Source organism: Bos javanicus, chromosome 22 (assembly GCF_032452875.1).
Source record: "Bos javanicus breed banteng chromosome 22, ARS-OSU_banteng_1.0, whole genome shotgun sequence".
NCBI classification, from domain to species: Eukaryota; Metazoa; Chordata; class Mammalia; order Artiodactyla; family Bovidae; genus Bos; species Bos javanicus.
Window position 1 is genome coordinate 10,791,565 of NC_083889.1, and position 16,929 is coordinate 10,808,493.

The window sequence follows — 16,929 nt, forward strand, 5'->3', positions numbered from 1 at the left end:
AAAAGCAAAATTTGTATTCCCCATTTTAATTAGTTACATTGTTCAGAGTTAACGTATCCAAAGCTAATAATTTGATGTGTAGCCTTCAGTATTTTTCCTAAGCATTTATGGACACATACATGACTGATTAATTATTTGACTCAAAGAGAATTTGAGACTGAAAACAATTTCTCTTTAAAATTTTGAAAGTATTGCTCATTGCCTACTTTTTTTGCATATTAGAATTAATTTTTGAATGAATAGTTAATCCATCCTTGGGTGATGAATTCAAGGGATAAAAAGGGATACAACTACAACTGATACTTCCAACTGCCTTGTTTCCTTCACTGGTGGCAATCACGGTCATTGGTTTCTTATGTGTCTTTACAGATATATTCTATAATACCTATTGTTTACAAATATACATACATACATATGTTGAACTATATGACGGTTATTTTTGAAGTTAAAACTCAGTAACTTCATGCAATTTAACCTCACACATATAAATGAATATAATTGTTAATCACACTAATGATAGTCTGCTGTGTACACCACAATGCACTTTGGTTTCTGACTTAACAAAATGTCTTGCAATCTTCCCATAATCTGTATACATAAGCTGCCTCATTCTTTTTTTTTTTTAATTTTATGCCTATTTGTTTTCATGGCCAACTGTTATTATTTTAAAATTTACATCGGGTAAAATTGAATTTTAATTTTGATTTATGCTTTTGTGAGTTTTAACATGGATACCCACCACAATAATCAGGAAACAAAAATATCTCAAACACATCTGTATAATTACCAATGACAAAGAATGCAACTGGCAAGAACCCCAGAATCTCCCCTCAAATCTCCTTCCTTATTGCTATGGCTTTCTTACACCCCAAGACAGTATTTCCCTTGACTTCTAACACCATAGGTTAGTTTTGCCTACATGAAATAATGTGGTATATATTCTTTTCTTTGTTTTCTTTGGCTCAATATTATGTAAGGTTCATCCATGTTATACCATATATTTATCCGTATAGTTATATCACTACTATAGAGCAATTACACAATATTTCATTATTTTAAAGCATTAAAACTTTTTATAGCATTTTTGACATGCAGAATAAGAAAATTACCTTTCATGTAAATAAACCTTTTTTGTAATGGTTTCTGGATTTTGTGTTATATTTAGAAAGGCCTTTAGCACTCCAGGGTTATAAAATAAATCCTCCCATGTTTTCTTCTACTACTTTAATAATTTCATTTTTCAGATGTGAGGAATAAATCTGACTTTTTTCCCCAAGATACTAACTTGTTATCCAAGTACTCATTTAATCTTCATGGGAAGTTTATGATGGATACAATGATGCACGTTCATTTTACAGATAAAGAAGCTGACACGTGAAGACATTCAGTCATTTTCTCCCCATCACAGAACTGTTAATAATGAGTGGCAAAGCTGTAATTTGACTATGAGCTTACTTATTACACTGTCCAGCCCTTTCTTCCACACAGTATCTTAAATATGAGGTAAGGATTCAAAGGTTTGCAAGACTGAATTTGTTTACTTAGGAGTCTGATTATCACACAGTTGTTCAGTAGGAGCAGGGAATCTGACACTTCACCTTTATTCTCTCAGCCCTTCTCTGTTACCAAGAGGCCTCGTTCTTAGAATAAGGTTTTTTTTTACTCAGCCTTCTGTTGGGTTTTCCCTGCCAAGGACTCTTCTCATTAAACTGTTATCAGCTGTGTGAACAGTCCTAGGACATTTGTAAACAATTACAAAAGTGTTAAAAATTAAATTGAAGTACTTTAAAAAATTGAGCAGGGTGTGTCTCAGAAGAGAAGGGAATGTGAAACAGGTTATAGCTGGAGGCCAGGATAAAGGGCAAGAGGCCTGAGATAGGTTTCCAGTTCTGTCTCTGAGATCATATGACCCTGGGAAAGTTACTTTTTGTCTCTTCATTATGCAATAGCAATAATATGCAGCCCTTCAGTTTTCTTTAGTGTCCTTGCTTCTGCCTACAATGGGAATTAAATTAAAAACAAAGATACCAAAAAAAGAAAAATTCTTTAAGGACAGGCCTCAGGCTGGAGAGTAAGCTAAATTCCTGGAAGAGTCATAGTCTAAGTTTAGATACTGATGTGCAGACCTTTCTTTCATGGGAGGTCTTCCAACTGTTTTATAACTTTAATTAAAAAAAATTTTTTGGCCATGCCACATGGCTTGTGGGATGTTAGTTCCCCAACCAGGGACTGAACCTATGCCCTATGTATTGTAAGTATGGAGTCTTAACCACTAGACTGCCAGGGCAGTGCCTATATAACTTCAATTAATGTAGCCAAAAGATATTCTTTTGAAAGTAAACATTAAAAACATATTTCAAAGTGCTCCTGTGAAGTTCATTAAAACAGTATAAGAATATAAGTACTTCAGTCCACTCCAGATCTCTCACTTGCTACAGCCAAAATGTGTATGCATATATATGATATACGGGGTTCCCTGGTGGCTCAGACAGTAAAGAATCTGCTGGCAATGCAGGAGACCTGGGTTCAGTCCCTGGGTTGGGAAGATCCCCTGCAGAAGGGGATGGCTACCCATTTCAGTATCCTTGCCTGGAGAACCCCATGGACAGAGGAGCCTGGTGGGCTACAGTCCATGGGGTCACAAAGGGTCTGACACGACTGAGTGACTAACACTTTCACTTTCATATGCGTTATACATATATATCCCCTACATATGTATCCCATATATACACATATACCCGCTACCCCTTACAAATGTTGACACATCTGGTATGTGAAGAACAACACGGCTGTAGCACTTTCACATTTGTGGATAAGTGCTCTCAATGTACAAAATAAAATTTTTTTATTTTGAAAGAACATATGTTGTTGAGGACACTTGGATATCAATCAGTTGATCATTTTGGAGCAAAGTATTGGAGAACATTGAAAAATCAGTGTCGGTGGGAGTGTATGTCTCTGTGGTAAGGGATCCAGAGGCAGTGTGGGGTGGCAGTGTGGGCGTGGGCTTTAGAGCCATGAAAACTATGGGTTCAGATGCTGCCTCTACCACATCCAAACTGTGTTACTTTCGGTGAAATTCAGAGCCTCAGGCTTTTTTAATTAGAACATTTCATGCACTGAAGTTGAGTGTTTGTGGTATATAGCTTTCTGGGTTTTGACAAATGCATGCAAAGTTGTACATCTACCACTATAGTTGTGTTACAAACTGTTTCATCATCCCAAAGATTCCCTTGTCCTGCCCCTTTGTAGTTAATACCACTTCCATCCCATCCCAGTCCTGCCCTACTAAACTCCTAGAACCACAGATCCCTTCTCCCTCCCTATAGCTTTGCCTTTTCAGAATGTCATAAATGGAATCTGTTGGGCTGCATCTCACAGGCCTGCAAGCCTTCTACCTGCCCACTCTCAAGACCAAAGAAAGAGTCTGGAGTCAGCAAAACAGAGACACCATAGGTTTAATTCAAGGGGGATTTTATGTGGCTGAAGTAAGCTCTGGGATCGACACCGCGCAATGAGCGGCAGGACATGGCACTAGTCTTTGCTATTGGGGTGGTGGGGAGTAGAGGGAGGTTACCAGTCATAGGGGGAATTGACCTCCAGTTGGTTCATAGTTATCAGGGAAACCAGTAGAGGAGCATGTCCATCATCTTCCCTTTGATAAACTATCTTAGCGGTGAGGTTCTGATCTAGAGATGAGAACAATCGCTAGCTGGGCCCTGGGACAAGTATGCAGGTATTTACTGATCAAATCAATGATTAAGAGGGGAGGTCAGTCATGTGAGTAGGGTGTAGGTGTGATAGAGACCGGTCGAGCAGGGGATGTACTGTACAGACAGCAAGAGAACAACCATCTTGGTTGTCATGTATCTCATGTATGTGTATGACTTCTGGGTCTCATTTATTTCCCTCAGTGAAACTTTAAGGAAAACCATTCAGGTTGTTTCGAGTGTCAGTGCTCTGTCCTTTAGATGTCAGAGTAGTATTCCACGGTAAAAAGGTACTACAGTTTGTTTATCCATTCATTGACTGAAGGACATCTATGTTTTGATCATTTGTCGGGTATTCTCTTATCATATCTATAGAATCTGTGGTGATAAGCACTCATTAACTCCTTATATTGATAACTAGTATTTTCCTTTCTCTTCATGAGTCTTACTAGGGGCTTACCAATTAATCATTTTTAAGAACCAAATTTTAGTTTTGTTGTTTTCTTCTTTATTGTTTTATATTTCATTAACGTTTTGCTCAGTATCTTTTATTTCATTCCTTCTACTCACTTTTAATTTTTTCTTTTACAAACTTCTTAAGGTGGAAGTGTAGATTATTGATTTCCAATCTTTTTTTCTTTCTAATAAAAGCACCTCATACTGTTATTTTTCTTTTAAGCACTGTGTTAGCTGAACCTCACAAATTTTGGTAAGCTTTGTTCTCATTTTCATTCTTCTAAAATATTTTTTAATTTCCCTGGTGGTTTATTCTTTGGCCCATCAACTATTTTGATGTGCACAGCATAATTTCCAAACATTTGGGGATTTTTCTAGATATCTCTGCTACTGATTTCTAATTTAATTACTTTGTGATCCGAGAACACAGTATATGATATTTGAAACTGAAAGCTGTATTATGAATTAGCACATCGTCTATCTTGGTGACTGGTCCATGTGTATCCAAAAAGAACATGTGTTTTGCAGTTTTCTCGTCTTATCAAAAAAAAAGATAAGGCAAAGTTAGCTGACTCAACTTTTCTACATTGTTACCAATTTTTTTGTCTACTTGTTCTGTCAAGGACTGAAAGGTCACCAAGGACCTGGCACTTAGAATGATAAAGATTTTTGAAGGAATATGTGAAAATACACCAATTTCAGGAATTTATATATTTTAATACATACATTTGTTTTTCATTTGCTAAGTCGTGTCCGACTCTTAGCAACCTCATGGACGGAAGCATGCCAGGCTCCTCTCCCTCCACTATCTCCTGGTGTTCGCTCAAATTCACGATATATATTACATATGTATGTATGTATGTATGTATGTATGTGGGGGCTTCCCGGGTAGCTCAGCTGGTAAAGAATCCATCTGCAATGTAGGAGACCCTAGTTCGATTCCTGGGTCGGGAAGTTCCCCTGGGGAAGGGATAGGCTACCCACTCCAGTATTCTTGGGCTTTCCTGGTGGCTCAGCTAGTGAAGAATTCTTCTGCAATGCGGGAGACCTGGCGGCTCTGTCCATGGGGTCGCAGAGGGTCGGACACGACTTACCCAACGAACGAAGCACAACATTTGTGCGTGCATACGCTAAGTCACTCCAGCCGTGATTCTTTGCGACCCTATGGACTAGCCTGCCAGGCTCCTCTGTCCACGGGATTCTTAAGAATACTGGAGTGGGTTGTCATGTCCCCCACCAGGGAATCTCCCCGACCCAGGAACGGAAGCATTTCTCTTAGTCTCCTGCGTTGGCAGCGGGATTCTATTATCAGTAGCCTATATATATATATAGGCTGGGAAGCCTATATATATACAGGCAAAGTCCAAACTATATCAGCCTGAAACATCTGAACCCTGGGAGCTTCCTATCAGGCACTTCTTGACCCCTGGAAGTGCCCAGCATAGGGAAAAGGGCCACTCTGGGAAGCAGTAGGAATACGAGATACTGAAGACAAAAAATCCAAATCACAAATACTGAACAAAAGCACACTGTCAATCACAGTCCCCGGCAGGTCCCCCGGATCCCCTCTTCTCACACCCACACAACAGGTTTTTTTGCGGCGGGACAGTCAGCTTTGCGGTCCTTGAGAGAAGCAGCACCCTCCCCACCTGACTTCGCAGCACCGCAGCCCGGGTGTGTGTCAGTGTAGGGCTCAGACCACCCCACTCCTGGGCTCCGAGGGCATGTCTACGCGCAATGAAGGTAGGCAGCGCCGAGTCCCGCACCTTCCGGGAGCGACCCTGCAGCGCGCATGCGCGGGCTGGACTTCCAGCTTGTCCCCTCCGGCGCTCGGTAGTGCTCCCTCGCCGAACTCCACGTAGGCCGCGCAGGCGCCTTGTTCTCACTGCTCACCTGCTGCCGTTGTCGCCGCCGCCGCCGCCGCCGGGGCTGGATGGGGGGCCGAGGCCAACCGGTGGCATCCAGAACAGAGAGACGCGGCGGCGGCGACGCCGACACCCGCAGGACGAGTGTCCCGACCGGCCCGCGAGCCCAAGGAGGAGGCGGCGAGGCCCGGCCCCCGCGGTCTGTGGTGTAGAGAAGCCTCCGCCGCCGCCGCGGCCGGGTCTCTCTGAGCACTCGCCCCCCAGGTCTCATCCACCTCAGGACCCCGCGTTGCGCGATGTTCAAGAAACTGAAGCAAAAGATCAGCGAGGAGCAGCAGCAGCTCCAGCAGGCGCTGGCCTCTACTCAGGTACTATGGCCTCCGTGCTCCCCTGGTTCCCGACAACCCTTGACACCGGCTCGTCGGCAAAGGGGAGCGGAAGTTCTGTCCTGACCCTTGACTTCCAACCAGAGGCTTCCCCCAGATCTTTCCCTGGGAATGAGCTCAGGGCGGTCCAGGTCCTCCGTGAGTCCTGACCCCGGCCCCCCATCCCAGAACTCAGTTCTGGAGAAGTAGGTTGTGAGTGGCTGGGTTTGTGACACCTGACCTCTTAATTTACCCCTGATGCCCAACCAGGTCTGAGAATGAGAGGAGCTCTGATCTTGCAAGATTTTTGACCCATACAGAAGGTTTCCCCCAGGCATCCGAGACCCCCAACTCAAGAGTGAGGGCGGAATGGGAAAACCAGGATCCCTTGTAATATCTGACCTTTGGACGGAAGTCCCCCTCTCTCATCCCCGACCCGAGACTGATTAACGGAGGGGCCCCTGGCCCGTGACGGAGTCTTAATTCCAAACCCTGGTCCAGTCGTGAGGGCCAGGGGTTGAGCCATTCCTGGCCGGGCTGCTTGCAGAAGCGCTGGACCCGAGAGAGGTGGCGGCGTGGCCGGCGTCCAGTGCCCGAGGCTGTCACGAGTTCGTCACTTCGCATAACTGGGTTGATCCGGGACGGGCGGAGGGGCGGGCCACTGTGGGGCCCGCAGGGCTTGCGCGCGTCCGCAGCTCTGCTTCTTCAGGAGTCTTGTTAATCTTTGTTTTTCACGAATGCTGTTGCTTCAGGAAATGACAATTTCCAGGAAAAAGGAGGCGCGTTAGTAGTGTTAATTTAAAGAAGCAGAAACAGTCTCCTAAGCAGCTGTGAATGTGTGTTTTGGTTGCCGGCAGCACGTGGTTCTTTCAGCAATGAGGAGGGCTTCTGCTAAATTGCTTCCCAGCTTTTCTGAGTCTCAACAGATTTAGTGTCTACACGAAAAGCTGGGTTTTGACTACTTGACAGGCATTTCTAAAACATTTTAAACAGAACATTTATCTTACATAACTTTTAAAAAACTAACGACCAATAACTACTAAATCAAGAATCTATTGCATTGAATTTATTCTGAAACTGTAAATTGAAGTTTAAAGCTTCTGTAGAGTGAAACAGTGGTTGAGGTATATTATGGTACTGAAAACTTGTTCATTCTCCCAAGGGAATTGTAAATAGTGATTAAGATTTGGATACTAAATATATTACTTTCAATACTAAATATATTACATTTACCGTGAGCTTTTAAAATTTTACAAAACACTGTTAATTTAAGAAAGAAAGAAAAAATAAAATGAAGTGAGAAATGTGGGGAAACAGGCACAGCAGTGAATGTAAGGGACTGTATACGTATCACTGATCCAGGATGCCACCTCTAAAAATTCTAAAAGAGAACTCAGGATGTGTTACGGAGTTAGCCACATGGAATTTCACTTCAGTGTTGTTTTTAATAGGTAAAATGTGGCCAAAAATATTCAGCAGTAGAGAATTGGTTAGATAAGTTTTGTCATATGGTTGGTTATTCTGCAGCCTTAGAAAAACGCCAATATTTACTAGGTTTTTACTGTGCTAGGTATTTTGCTTGGGTAATTTGTTTCATTGTCACATAAATCTACAAGGTAGAATCTTTCACACCTGGAATGGGATTCAGAGAAATTAAGTAACTTGGCTGATGTCAGACAGCTAGAGTTAGAGCCCACAGAGAAGTAGGCTCTAACTGGTATTAAAAGACAGATTGGAGAACAGCATGTAAAGCGTGATCCCAGTTTTGTGGGGAAAGTATGACATAGTGAAAATAGTTTAAGAAGGACATGCTCCAAGCTGCTGGCGCTTTATTTGTCCATGTTATCTTTTTTTCATGAAAAAGAATTACTATCGATCTTTAACAAAGGGAGGTTGTCTTTGTTGTTGTTCAGTCGCTAAGTCCTGTCCCACTTGTTTGCGTCCCCATGGACTGTAGCTTGCCAGGCTCCTCTGTCCACGGGATTTTTCAGGCAAGAATACTGGAGTGGGTTGTCTTTTCCTTCTCCAGGGGATCTTCCCAACCCAGGTATTGAATCTGTGTCTCCTGTTTTGGCAGGCGGATTCTTTACCTTCTGAACCACTTGGGAAACCTGAGGTTGTCTTTAGAATCATGGTAAAAGGGCTAGTTACAGGTAATGCATTAGGGCTCCCAGTTCGTATGTCTTACTCTGGTAAGACAGTGCGTGTGGAGCAAGAAATGGCACTTTGTGTACAGATTTAAAACGATCCTTTTTGATGACTGTATATATATAGTAACTATATGTGTGTGTATATATAGTGGATATATATATGTATATATATAGTGGGTATATATATGTGTGTATATATATAGTGAGTATATATGTGTGTGTATATATAGTAGATATATATATATATTTATCCAGAATGCAAAAGTAAATTGTTAGTGATCAATTGCTGATAGAAACTTGATTCTGTTCCTTGTCTTGATCCTTAACTATTCAGAACCCTTCAAGTTGAGAAATTCTGAATTATTATTTTTAGAGTTAAGGATTTCTTTCAAGTGTGAATTAAGCAAAACAAATATTTTTGGATGGGATAATCTTTTTGTAACAGATAAAACATGTCCTTGTTTTCTCATGCAAAGGATCCTGAATTTTTATAATATTATGTCTTGTTTTTTGACTATAAATTATTTTGTGTTGAGGGTGCCATACCCTCAGGAATTTAATGGGGTGTGAAAGACAATTTGCTTTTACCTGCTCAGGAGGATTTATGTGTTTGTTCTTGGTCTAGTTTTCCTGATTACTTTGTAGCCTCCCTTGCTATCTGCCCAATGTCTGTCTTCTCCCAGGTTTTAAGTTGCTTTGGGCTTTAAATCAAGACAAGACCCTGAATTTCTAAAATTTTGTGTAAAATAAGGGCAAGTACCTAAGAGATTCTTTAATGCATTTTAGTGCATTAATACAAATTGAGACATTTGATTTGAGATTTTGGAGGCCCTTGTGTACATCTTTCCTGGTTCTTAGCTTGATTTCCAGAGGTGATATTGCTTGACAGGTATGTTTCAAATAGAGTGAGTCGTCAGGTGTTGATAATTCTGGGATAAATGAACCGTTTACATCACAATACTTGCAAAACTTTTCAGTAATAGTAATAACGATAGTGTTTGTGATATTAATACTTTGGGCTTCCTTCAGTTTTTGAAAGTATTCAATAAATGCAAGACACCGTTTTGTAGTCCCCAGTCACTTCTCTTTGGAGCTGAGATTATTTCAACCCTTCTTTGGCAAATATTATTTTAAGTAAACATTTGGTCAACTCTGACTTTAAAAATAAAATTAAACAGTTTCAAATCAAGTTTCACTTAATTTTTTAACAACAAATATCTATACTTAGATTTTTAAAATCCTTAGAATAAATTTGATAAAAATTAATAAAGAGTAATATAGGATACTTCCTAATTTGTTAGGATGTATATAGTGCCGTGAATAAAAGAATATTGTTTTAACATTTGCAGCCCTTTTCATATATTACTTGGAGAAGGAAATGGCAACCCACTCCAGTATTCTTGCCTGGAGAATCCCATGGACGGAGGAGCCTGGTAGGTTACAGTCCAAGGGGTCGCAAAGAGTCGAACACGACTGAGCGACTTCACTCACTCATTCACTCAGATATTACTAAAACTTAATTATAAAAAGCAGCGGCACAAACGGACTATTTTGCGATTCCACTTGTGTGAGTTACCTCGATTAGTCAAGATCAGAGAGGCAAAAAATAGAACGGTGGTTATGGCTGAAGAGAGGAGGGGGAAACGAGGCATTGTTGTTTAATGAGGATAGAGTTTCAATTTGGGAGGATGAAGAAGTTCTGGAGATGGATAGTGCTGATGGTTGCCCAACAATGTGAGTATAATTAATACCACTGAACTGTCCACTTATAAATGTTTAAAATGATAATTTTTATGTTGTGTATACTTTACCACAATAAAAAACAAAACAATGTGGGCTCGCCCCAAACTTGCAGGATTATAATTTTTTAGAGTGGGGTCTCAAAATAATAGTTTGTGTAATAGGAATAAAAAAAAATTTCACAAGCAGGGAAAAGAGTCCCTTTCTGAAGGAACGTAGTCTTTTTTATAATGTCGCTTGGCAAAATAATTATCCTCAATCTAAAAAGCATAGCTCCCAGAGAGAAACATTTAGATCAGAAGAATCAGAGTGTCTTGAGTGTTAAATCTGTATTTTGATCAGGGAGCATATAGTGGCTATTTCTATTGCTTTGTATAGAATATACATTAAGTTCTTATATTTTAAGTAATAGAACAGTTCTTGTTTATGTAATTTAAAAAATCAGTGTGAAACTTGAATAGGGTAAGGGCCGTACAAAGTTCTTTCATCTGCCTCTTAGTTTGATAGGAAAAACTGGAGGAAAAACTTCTGAGAGAAGCTTTGTCTCTTGAGCTTATTGTGATATTCAAAGACCTTAAGACATAGATGCAAATTATATATAACTTTACATCCCACTGAAGCTGTGAGCAAATTCAGAAGCATCCTCCTGGGCCCAGGTGAGAAAGCAAGACTGGAAACTTTGATGTAGAACTTCAGTTAATGTGTTGTTAAAAATACAGGATTTTAACTAACCATTTAGTTTCTTTACCTCCTAAATCACAAAATATTAGGAAGATGTTTTCATTTACGTAAACATTTACTTGACTAGCTATAAAATTCTAGGTTGAAAAATTTCCCTCAGGCTGTTGGCTTTATTTCTCCCTTATGCTCTGGCAGCCCATTCCAGTGTTCTTGCCTGGAGAATCCCAGGGACGGGGGAGCCTGGTGGGCTGCCGTCTATGGGGTCGCACAGAGTTGGACACGACTGAAGTGACTTAGCATAGCATAGCATAGCATAGCATAGCATATGCTCTAGCATCCTGTGTGCAAATGAAAAGTCTAATTCAAACTTGTTTTTTTCTGTATTGGTGGCTAACTTGATCTTTGAATCTTTTTTCTTTTTCTTTGATGCTAAAAAATGTCTAGTTTTCTTCTTTGCTTTTTTTTTTAGTCTCCCCCTTTTCTTTATTTTTAAAATCTTATTAATCTTTCTAAATAAATTCTCTGTATATCCTTTTCCCCTCTTTTGAAATATTCCTTTTTTCCTTTTTATTCTATTGCTTTGATAGATTTCAGATTTTTATTTCAGCTGCTTCTATTGAATTTATTCTGGTCATCACATTTAATTTCCACAAATTAACACTAGTCAACTTGGGTAGTTATTATTACCTAGGTGTTTTCTTGGTGCATTGCATGTATTATCTAAATTAATACATGAACTAATAAAAGGTATGGATTTTTATTATCCTCATTTTACAGATAAGAAATTGAGGCCAAGGGAGGTAAGTAACTTGTCTGTGTAGACAGCTAGTACCACACAACTCAGTGATAAAGCTGAGATATGAACCCAGGCAGTCTTGCTCTAAAGCCCATTCTCTTAACCACAGTACTTTTAGTTTTTTGTTTTTTTTTTTTTTAGCAGCAGCAGCAGCAGAGCTTCTCAAAACTCTCCCAGGATGTTATGTGTTATGTATACATGCATATTTAAAGTCTGTTCCTTGATCTATCAATTGTTCTAGGTTGTTATAGTTGTATGTATTCATACTGGTCATATTGTTTTTCTTTTTTTGAGAAAAATGTCTTGTTTTTATTAGTTGTTGGTTTATATTTATGAAGACCAGGTGGGTGATTTATTATCCAAACATTCTTAATGAATGGGGACACTGGTAATTATCTTGAAACTTAAACTGACGTGGACTGGGCAGGGCTGGGATTGCTGTGGTGAAGCTGGGGTGTGTTGTTACCCTGCTGCTGTATGGTGCCAGCCTCTGCAATTGGAGCGCTAACTCCTCCAAGGTGTTACTCATTGTATTTGGCTGTTTCTTTTGTCTGGTGAAGTGTTTGGGTTGAAGGAGGCTGACCCCGTGTAGCTGTTTGTTTCACAGACGTGAGACACGTTCCTGAGAGTAGTGATATCCCGTTCTAGTGTATAAAGCTGATTTCCCCCGCCCCCCTGTTGCAATAAGTATCTTTTGCCTCTCCCAGAGCTGCCTTCTGTGTATGTTTGGAGTTATGGCTTCATTGCCCTGACTTCCCCACCAATTAGAATCCTTTTGCCTTTATTCTTCAAAATTTTGTTCTTTTTACTTATGATTTTCCCTCTCTTGTTCTAGAGTTTTAGTTAATCTGCTTTTCTACTTTTTTTTTTTCAATCCTTCATTTCAGTGGGTTTTTGGGAGGAAGAGAAGTAAACAGTGTTCAGTCTGCATTCTTGTACTGGAAACCTAATACCACTCTGCATAAACATGCATTTATCTTAAATATTTGTCTTTTAAATTATGAATTCTTAACAAATGCATATTTCTTAGATTAGTAAAGATGTCTGATTTTTCTATTTTATTTATTTTATAGAGTTATTTGGCTAAGTTAGCATGGATGATGTTAACAGTATCTAGTGTCTGAAATGTTGGGAATAAGATCAGTTCACTTATGATTTGTTATCAACTGTTGGATGAGATTTAGGATGAGAAATAGATCATCTTTTAATCTGTGTATTATGCTTTTAAATCATATGGGGTACCTTTTACTGGATATATTAGATACTCATGATTTTTAAATAAACATTTAAAATGAAATTTTGCTTTTATTTTTATCAAAGTAATACATTCTGTAGTTTTAAAAGATAAAGTCCTGCTAAAAGACTGTTACGCTAAAACAAAACAAAACACACTGTCTCCTCCAGCCTCCCAGCTCTGTCCTCTGTGTTCTTTCTGGAGACTTTAGGATCTTCTCTTGTTTTCTGAAATTTTATGGTGAACATGCCTTTGTGTAGATTTATTTTTGCATTGTGCTTCACTAAGTATGGTGACTCCTGTGCTTAAATTCTTGGAGAATTTTAGATATTATTTCATTGATAATTCCCTCTCCTTTGTTTTTTCTCTTCTATTCTGGAAGACCAGTTAGTTTTTGTACCTTCAGGATAGAGTCTCTTATTTATTATTTTTTACTCTTCATGGTCTATTTTAATTTATTTATTTGTTTTTTGTTTTATTTGCAGTGGAAGTGTGGGGTCTTACCACTGGACCACAGGGAAGTTCCTTTTTTTGTCCTATTTTTGAGAGTTTGCTTCAATTTATCTAACTGTTCAATGAGTTTTTTGTTTTCTTTATTTTTTGAAGTATGGTTAATTTACAATGTTAGTTTTCAGTTGAATTTTTAATTTTTCCTACTCTGTTTTTAAATTTTCCAAAGGCTATTTTTGTCTTTTGCTTTTTCATAGCATTGCTCTTGCTATACTGATATATCTTTAACATTAAAAAAAAATTATTTATTTTGGCTGCACCAGGTCTTACTTGTGGCATGTGGGATCTTTATTTGCAGCATGTGGGATCCAGCTCTCTGACCAGGGATCAGACTTGGGTCCCTTTGATTGGGAGTGTGGCGTCCTAGCCACTGGACCACCAGAGAAGTCCGCTGATATATCTTTTATAGCTCTGATTTTTTTCTTTTGTTTTGAAGTTTTCTTTTAATTTTTTTTTTTGGTGGATTTTGTTGTTGTTGGCTCTTACATTGGAAATTTTCTTTACTGACTGCTCTGGGGTATCCATATTTAAAGGCAGGACACTAAAAATCTGATGCTATCTAGAAGTATCATGTGGTCAACACTGGGATTCCCTGCTGGGTGATAGGCTGCAATTGGCTTTATTATCGGGAGAAATATCTACCTGTTGATAACCTGAGATCTTTAAGGTGTCATTTGATTTCTCCAGTGAAGCCTTTTGTTTTTTGGGCAGGGGGTGCCAGGTTATAAGCCGAGCTGCTTCGGAAGCATTGTGCTGGAGGTTCCACTGTTCACTGTGCAGAATATCACCTAATTAGTCCCTCTAGCTTTAGTCACACACTTTGCCCTTCACTCCTGTCTTACTGTGCTTGGTTTCATCCAGGTTGGAGCTGAAATGGCTCCAGAAGAATAAACCTTTGGTTTTTCAGAGGCTATGTAAGGTGGGACCAGGGACATGGGGATCTTTCAACCAATTTTTCTGATTTTGGTCCTGCCTCTGAACTTCTTCATTATAACTTACATTGTAACTTTGAAGTCTTAAATCTTTTTAGGGCTCTGGAGATGAAAATAGGCTTGCTTCTTATCAGTGTTCCCTTCTCCATGGGATTGTAGTATCCTCAGCTGTATTATCGGAGAAGGCAATGACACCCCACTCCAGTACTCTTGCCTGGAAAATCCCATGGGTGGAGGAGCCTGGTGGGCTGCAGTCCATGGGGTCGCTGGGAATCGGACATGACTGAGCGACTTCACTCTCACTTTTCACTTTCATGCATTGGAGAGGGAAATGGCAACCCACTCCAGTGTTCTTGCCTGGGGAATCCCAGGGATGGGGGAGCCTGGTGGGCTGCTGTCTATGGGATCGCACGGAGTCGGACACGACTGAAGCGACTTAGCAGCAGCAGCAGTAGCAGCAGCTGTATTATCACTTTAGTATTCTTTCGTCCACACCCATTCTTCTGAAAACTGGTTGAAATTTAACTCTTTGGGTGGTGTTTTAGTTGCTAAGTCATGTCCAACTCTTGCAACTCCATGGACTGTAGCCCTCCAGGCTCTTCTCTTCTGTCCATGGGATTTCCCATGGCAAGCATACTGGAGTGGGCTGCCATTTCCTTCTTCAGGGAATCTTCCTGACCCAGGGATTGAATCCAGGTCTCCCGCATCGTAGGCTGTCTCCTGCATTGCAGGTGGATTCTTTACCCACTGGGCCACCAGGGAAGCCCCAATTCTTTTCAGGGGAGAGAAAAATAAGAAACTTTGGTTCACCTACCATATTTTTAACCAGAAGTCTCCTTAAATTACTTTTGAATGAGTGGACTTCACTATATTAAAGGGCTGTTTTTGAGAGGTGAACATTTATAACATAAGCAGTAATATTTGATTTCTGGCACTACTGTTTGGACATCAGGATGTAGAAGGTACTTTACTAAAGACATGATGGAAAGTTCTAATAATTTTGTAACTGGTGGATAAAAGCTTATGTGACATATTAACTCCAGGTTACTTTGGCATTCCTTTATAGCTGGGGTGTCAGGTAGATTGGCAGAGACTTTCAGGAGTACATGGTGAGGAGGAGTCTGTGACTGTGTCCTTGCTGTGATTTGGTTACTCGTGGGTCTGGCGGGGAGAAATGAAGCCAGATGTTAGGCTTGTGTAAGAATGCCATTCGTCTACTTGGGCTATAATTTGAGAAGTAAGTAATGTCAAAAGGCTTCTGGGCAGCCAAAATTTTAATGTCACTAACTTAATAATCCATAATTAATGTAAGTTATTAATAAAGACAGTTTAAAAAAATCCCTCATTTAGAATTTCCTTATGTTTATTTTGTCTGCAATTCTATTAGATGTAGTTATCTAGTTTCTAAACTAGTAACAGGCTGAAACAGATGGAGGTATGGAGGACAGTTATCCCCAATTTCCTGACAAGAAAGTGAAAAGCTGAGAATGCTTATGTGGCTGGATCAGGGTGCACGCTGCAAGATCTGGGCTAGCGTGCAGTTCTTCTGAGTCCCTCATCTGCTTCCCCGGTACTCTCTGGATCACTGTTTCTCAAATTTTTTTCACTGGGACCAGCAGTTAAACAACAATACCATTCTTTTTGCACAGACACTTCTAAGACAAAAGTTTTATAGAATCTTCATCTTTACGACATAAGATGCCATATTTTGACCCAAAATATTTCCTTCATTTAAAAAAAAAAAAGTTGATCCCCACCCTCTAACTGATTCCACAACCCAGCCGAAGTGCTTTCACCATACCATGCTGTCTGTATAAGATAATGTTAATAAACGTAGCTGCTAACTCTTAAATCTCTATTACATCAAATGTATCTAATATATTTTAACTATACCAAAAAAATTAGACATTGAAAAGCATTAATCTTAGGCTGAACAGCACACTCTAAAGATAACAACACAAATTTTAGATATTTGTATTACTGAGAAATTCTATGTTAGTCAAAACTATGTTAATCAAAGTTTATTCCATTTGGGCTCTATTATCTGAGAGTTTTCCTATAAAGAGCTACCATATTCAAGACAGCTGAATTGTCAGATAGATACAGATATCTAAAGTTATAAATTCAAGATGGTTAAATCTTAAGGCTACTGTTCTTAAAGGTGACTGCGTTAGTTTCCTGATGTTGAGTAACAACACATCACCACAACCTTACTGCCTAATAACCCAGTTACTGTTTCACAGCCTGTGTGTCAGAAGTCTGGCATGGCATGACTGGCTTCTGTGCTTGGGCCTCCCAAGACTAAGATCAAGTTGCTGTCCACATTGTGTTCTCACTGGTGATGAGGATCCTGGTCCATGCTCATGCAGTTGTGGCTGTGGGACACAGGTCCTTATTTCTCACTGTCTTTTGCAGCTAGTGCTGCCCACAGTTCCTCACCGCTTGACCCTCACAGGCCTTGGCTTTCCTTCAGGGTTGCAGGAGTACCTC

General features: G+C 39.9%; 1 protein-coding gene across 14 annotated transcripts in view; it reads left to right on the forward strand.

Annotated features, from left to right (window-relative positions):
• Positions 1-6,006: 6,006 nt before the first annotated feature.
• The window catches only part of GOLGA4 (golgin A4), a 124,343-nt gene continuing 113,420 nt past the window's right edge, over positions 6,007-16,929 (forward strand). For 10 of the 14 annotated variants that reach the window (XM_061395889.1, XM_061395892.1, XM_061395890.1 and 7 more), the window contains exons 1-2: positions 6,075-6,399; positions 9,896-9,979. In XM_061395889.1, the coding sequence (XP_061251873.1) occupies positions 6,328-6,399; positions 9,896-9,979 (156 nt within the window). In that variant the 5' untranslated portion in view covers positions 6,075-6,327. Of the gene's footprint in view, positions 6,400-9,895; positions 9,980-16,929 lie in introns of all 14 variants that reach the window. The other 4 variants (XM_061395891.1, XM_061395899.1, XM_061395895.1 and 1 more) reach the window with 3 other exon arrangements.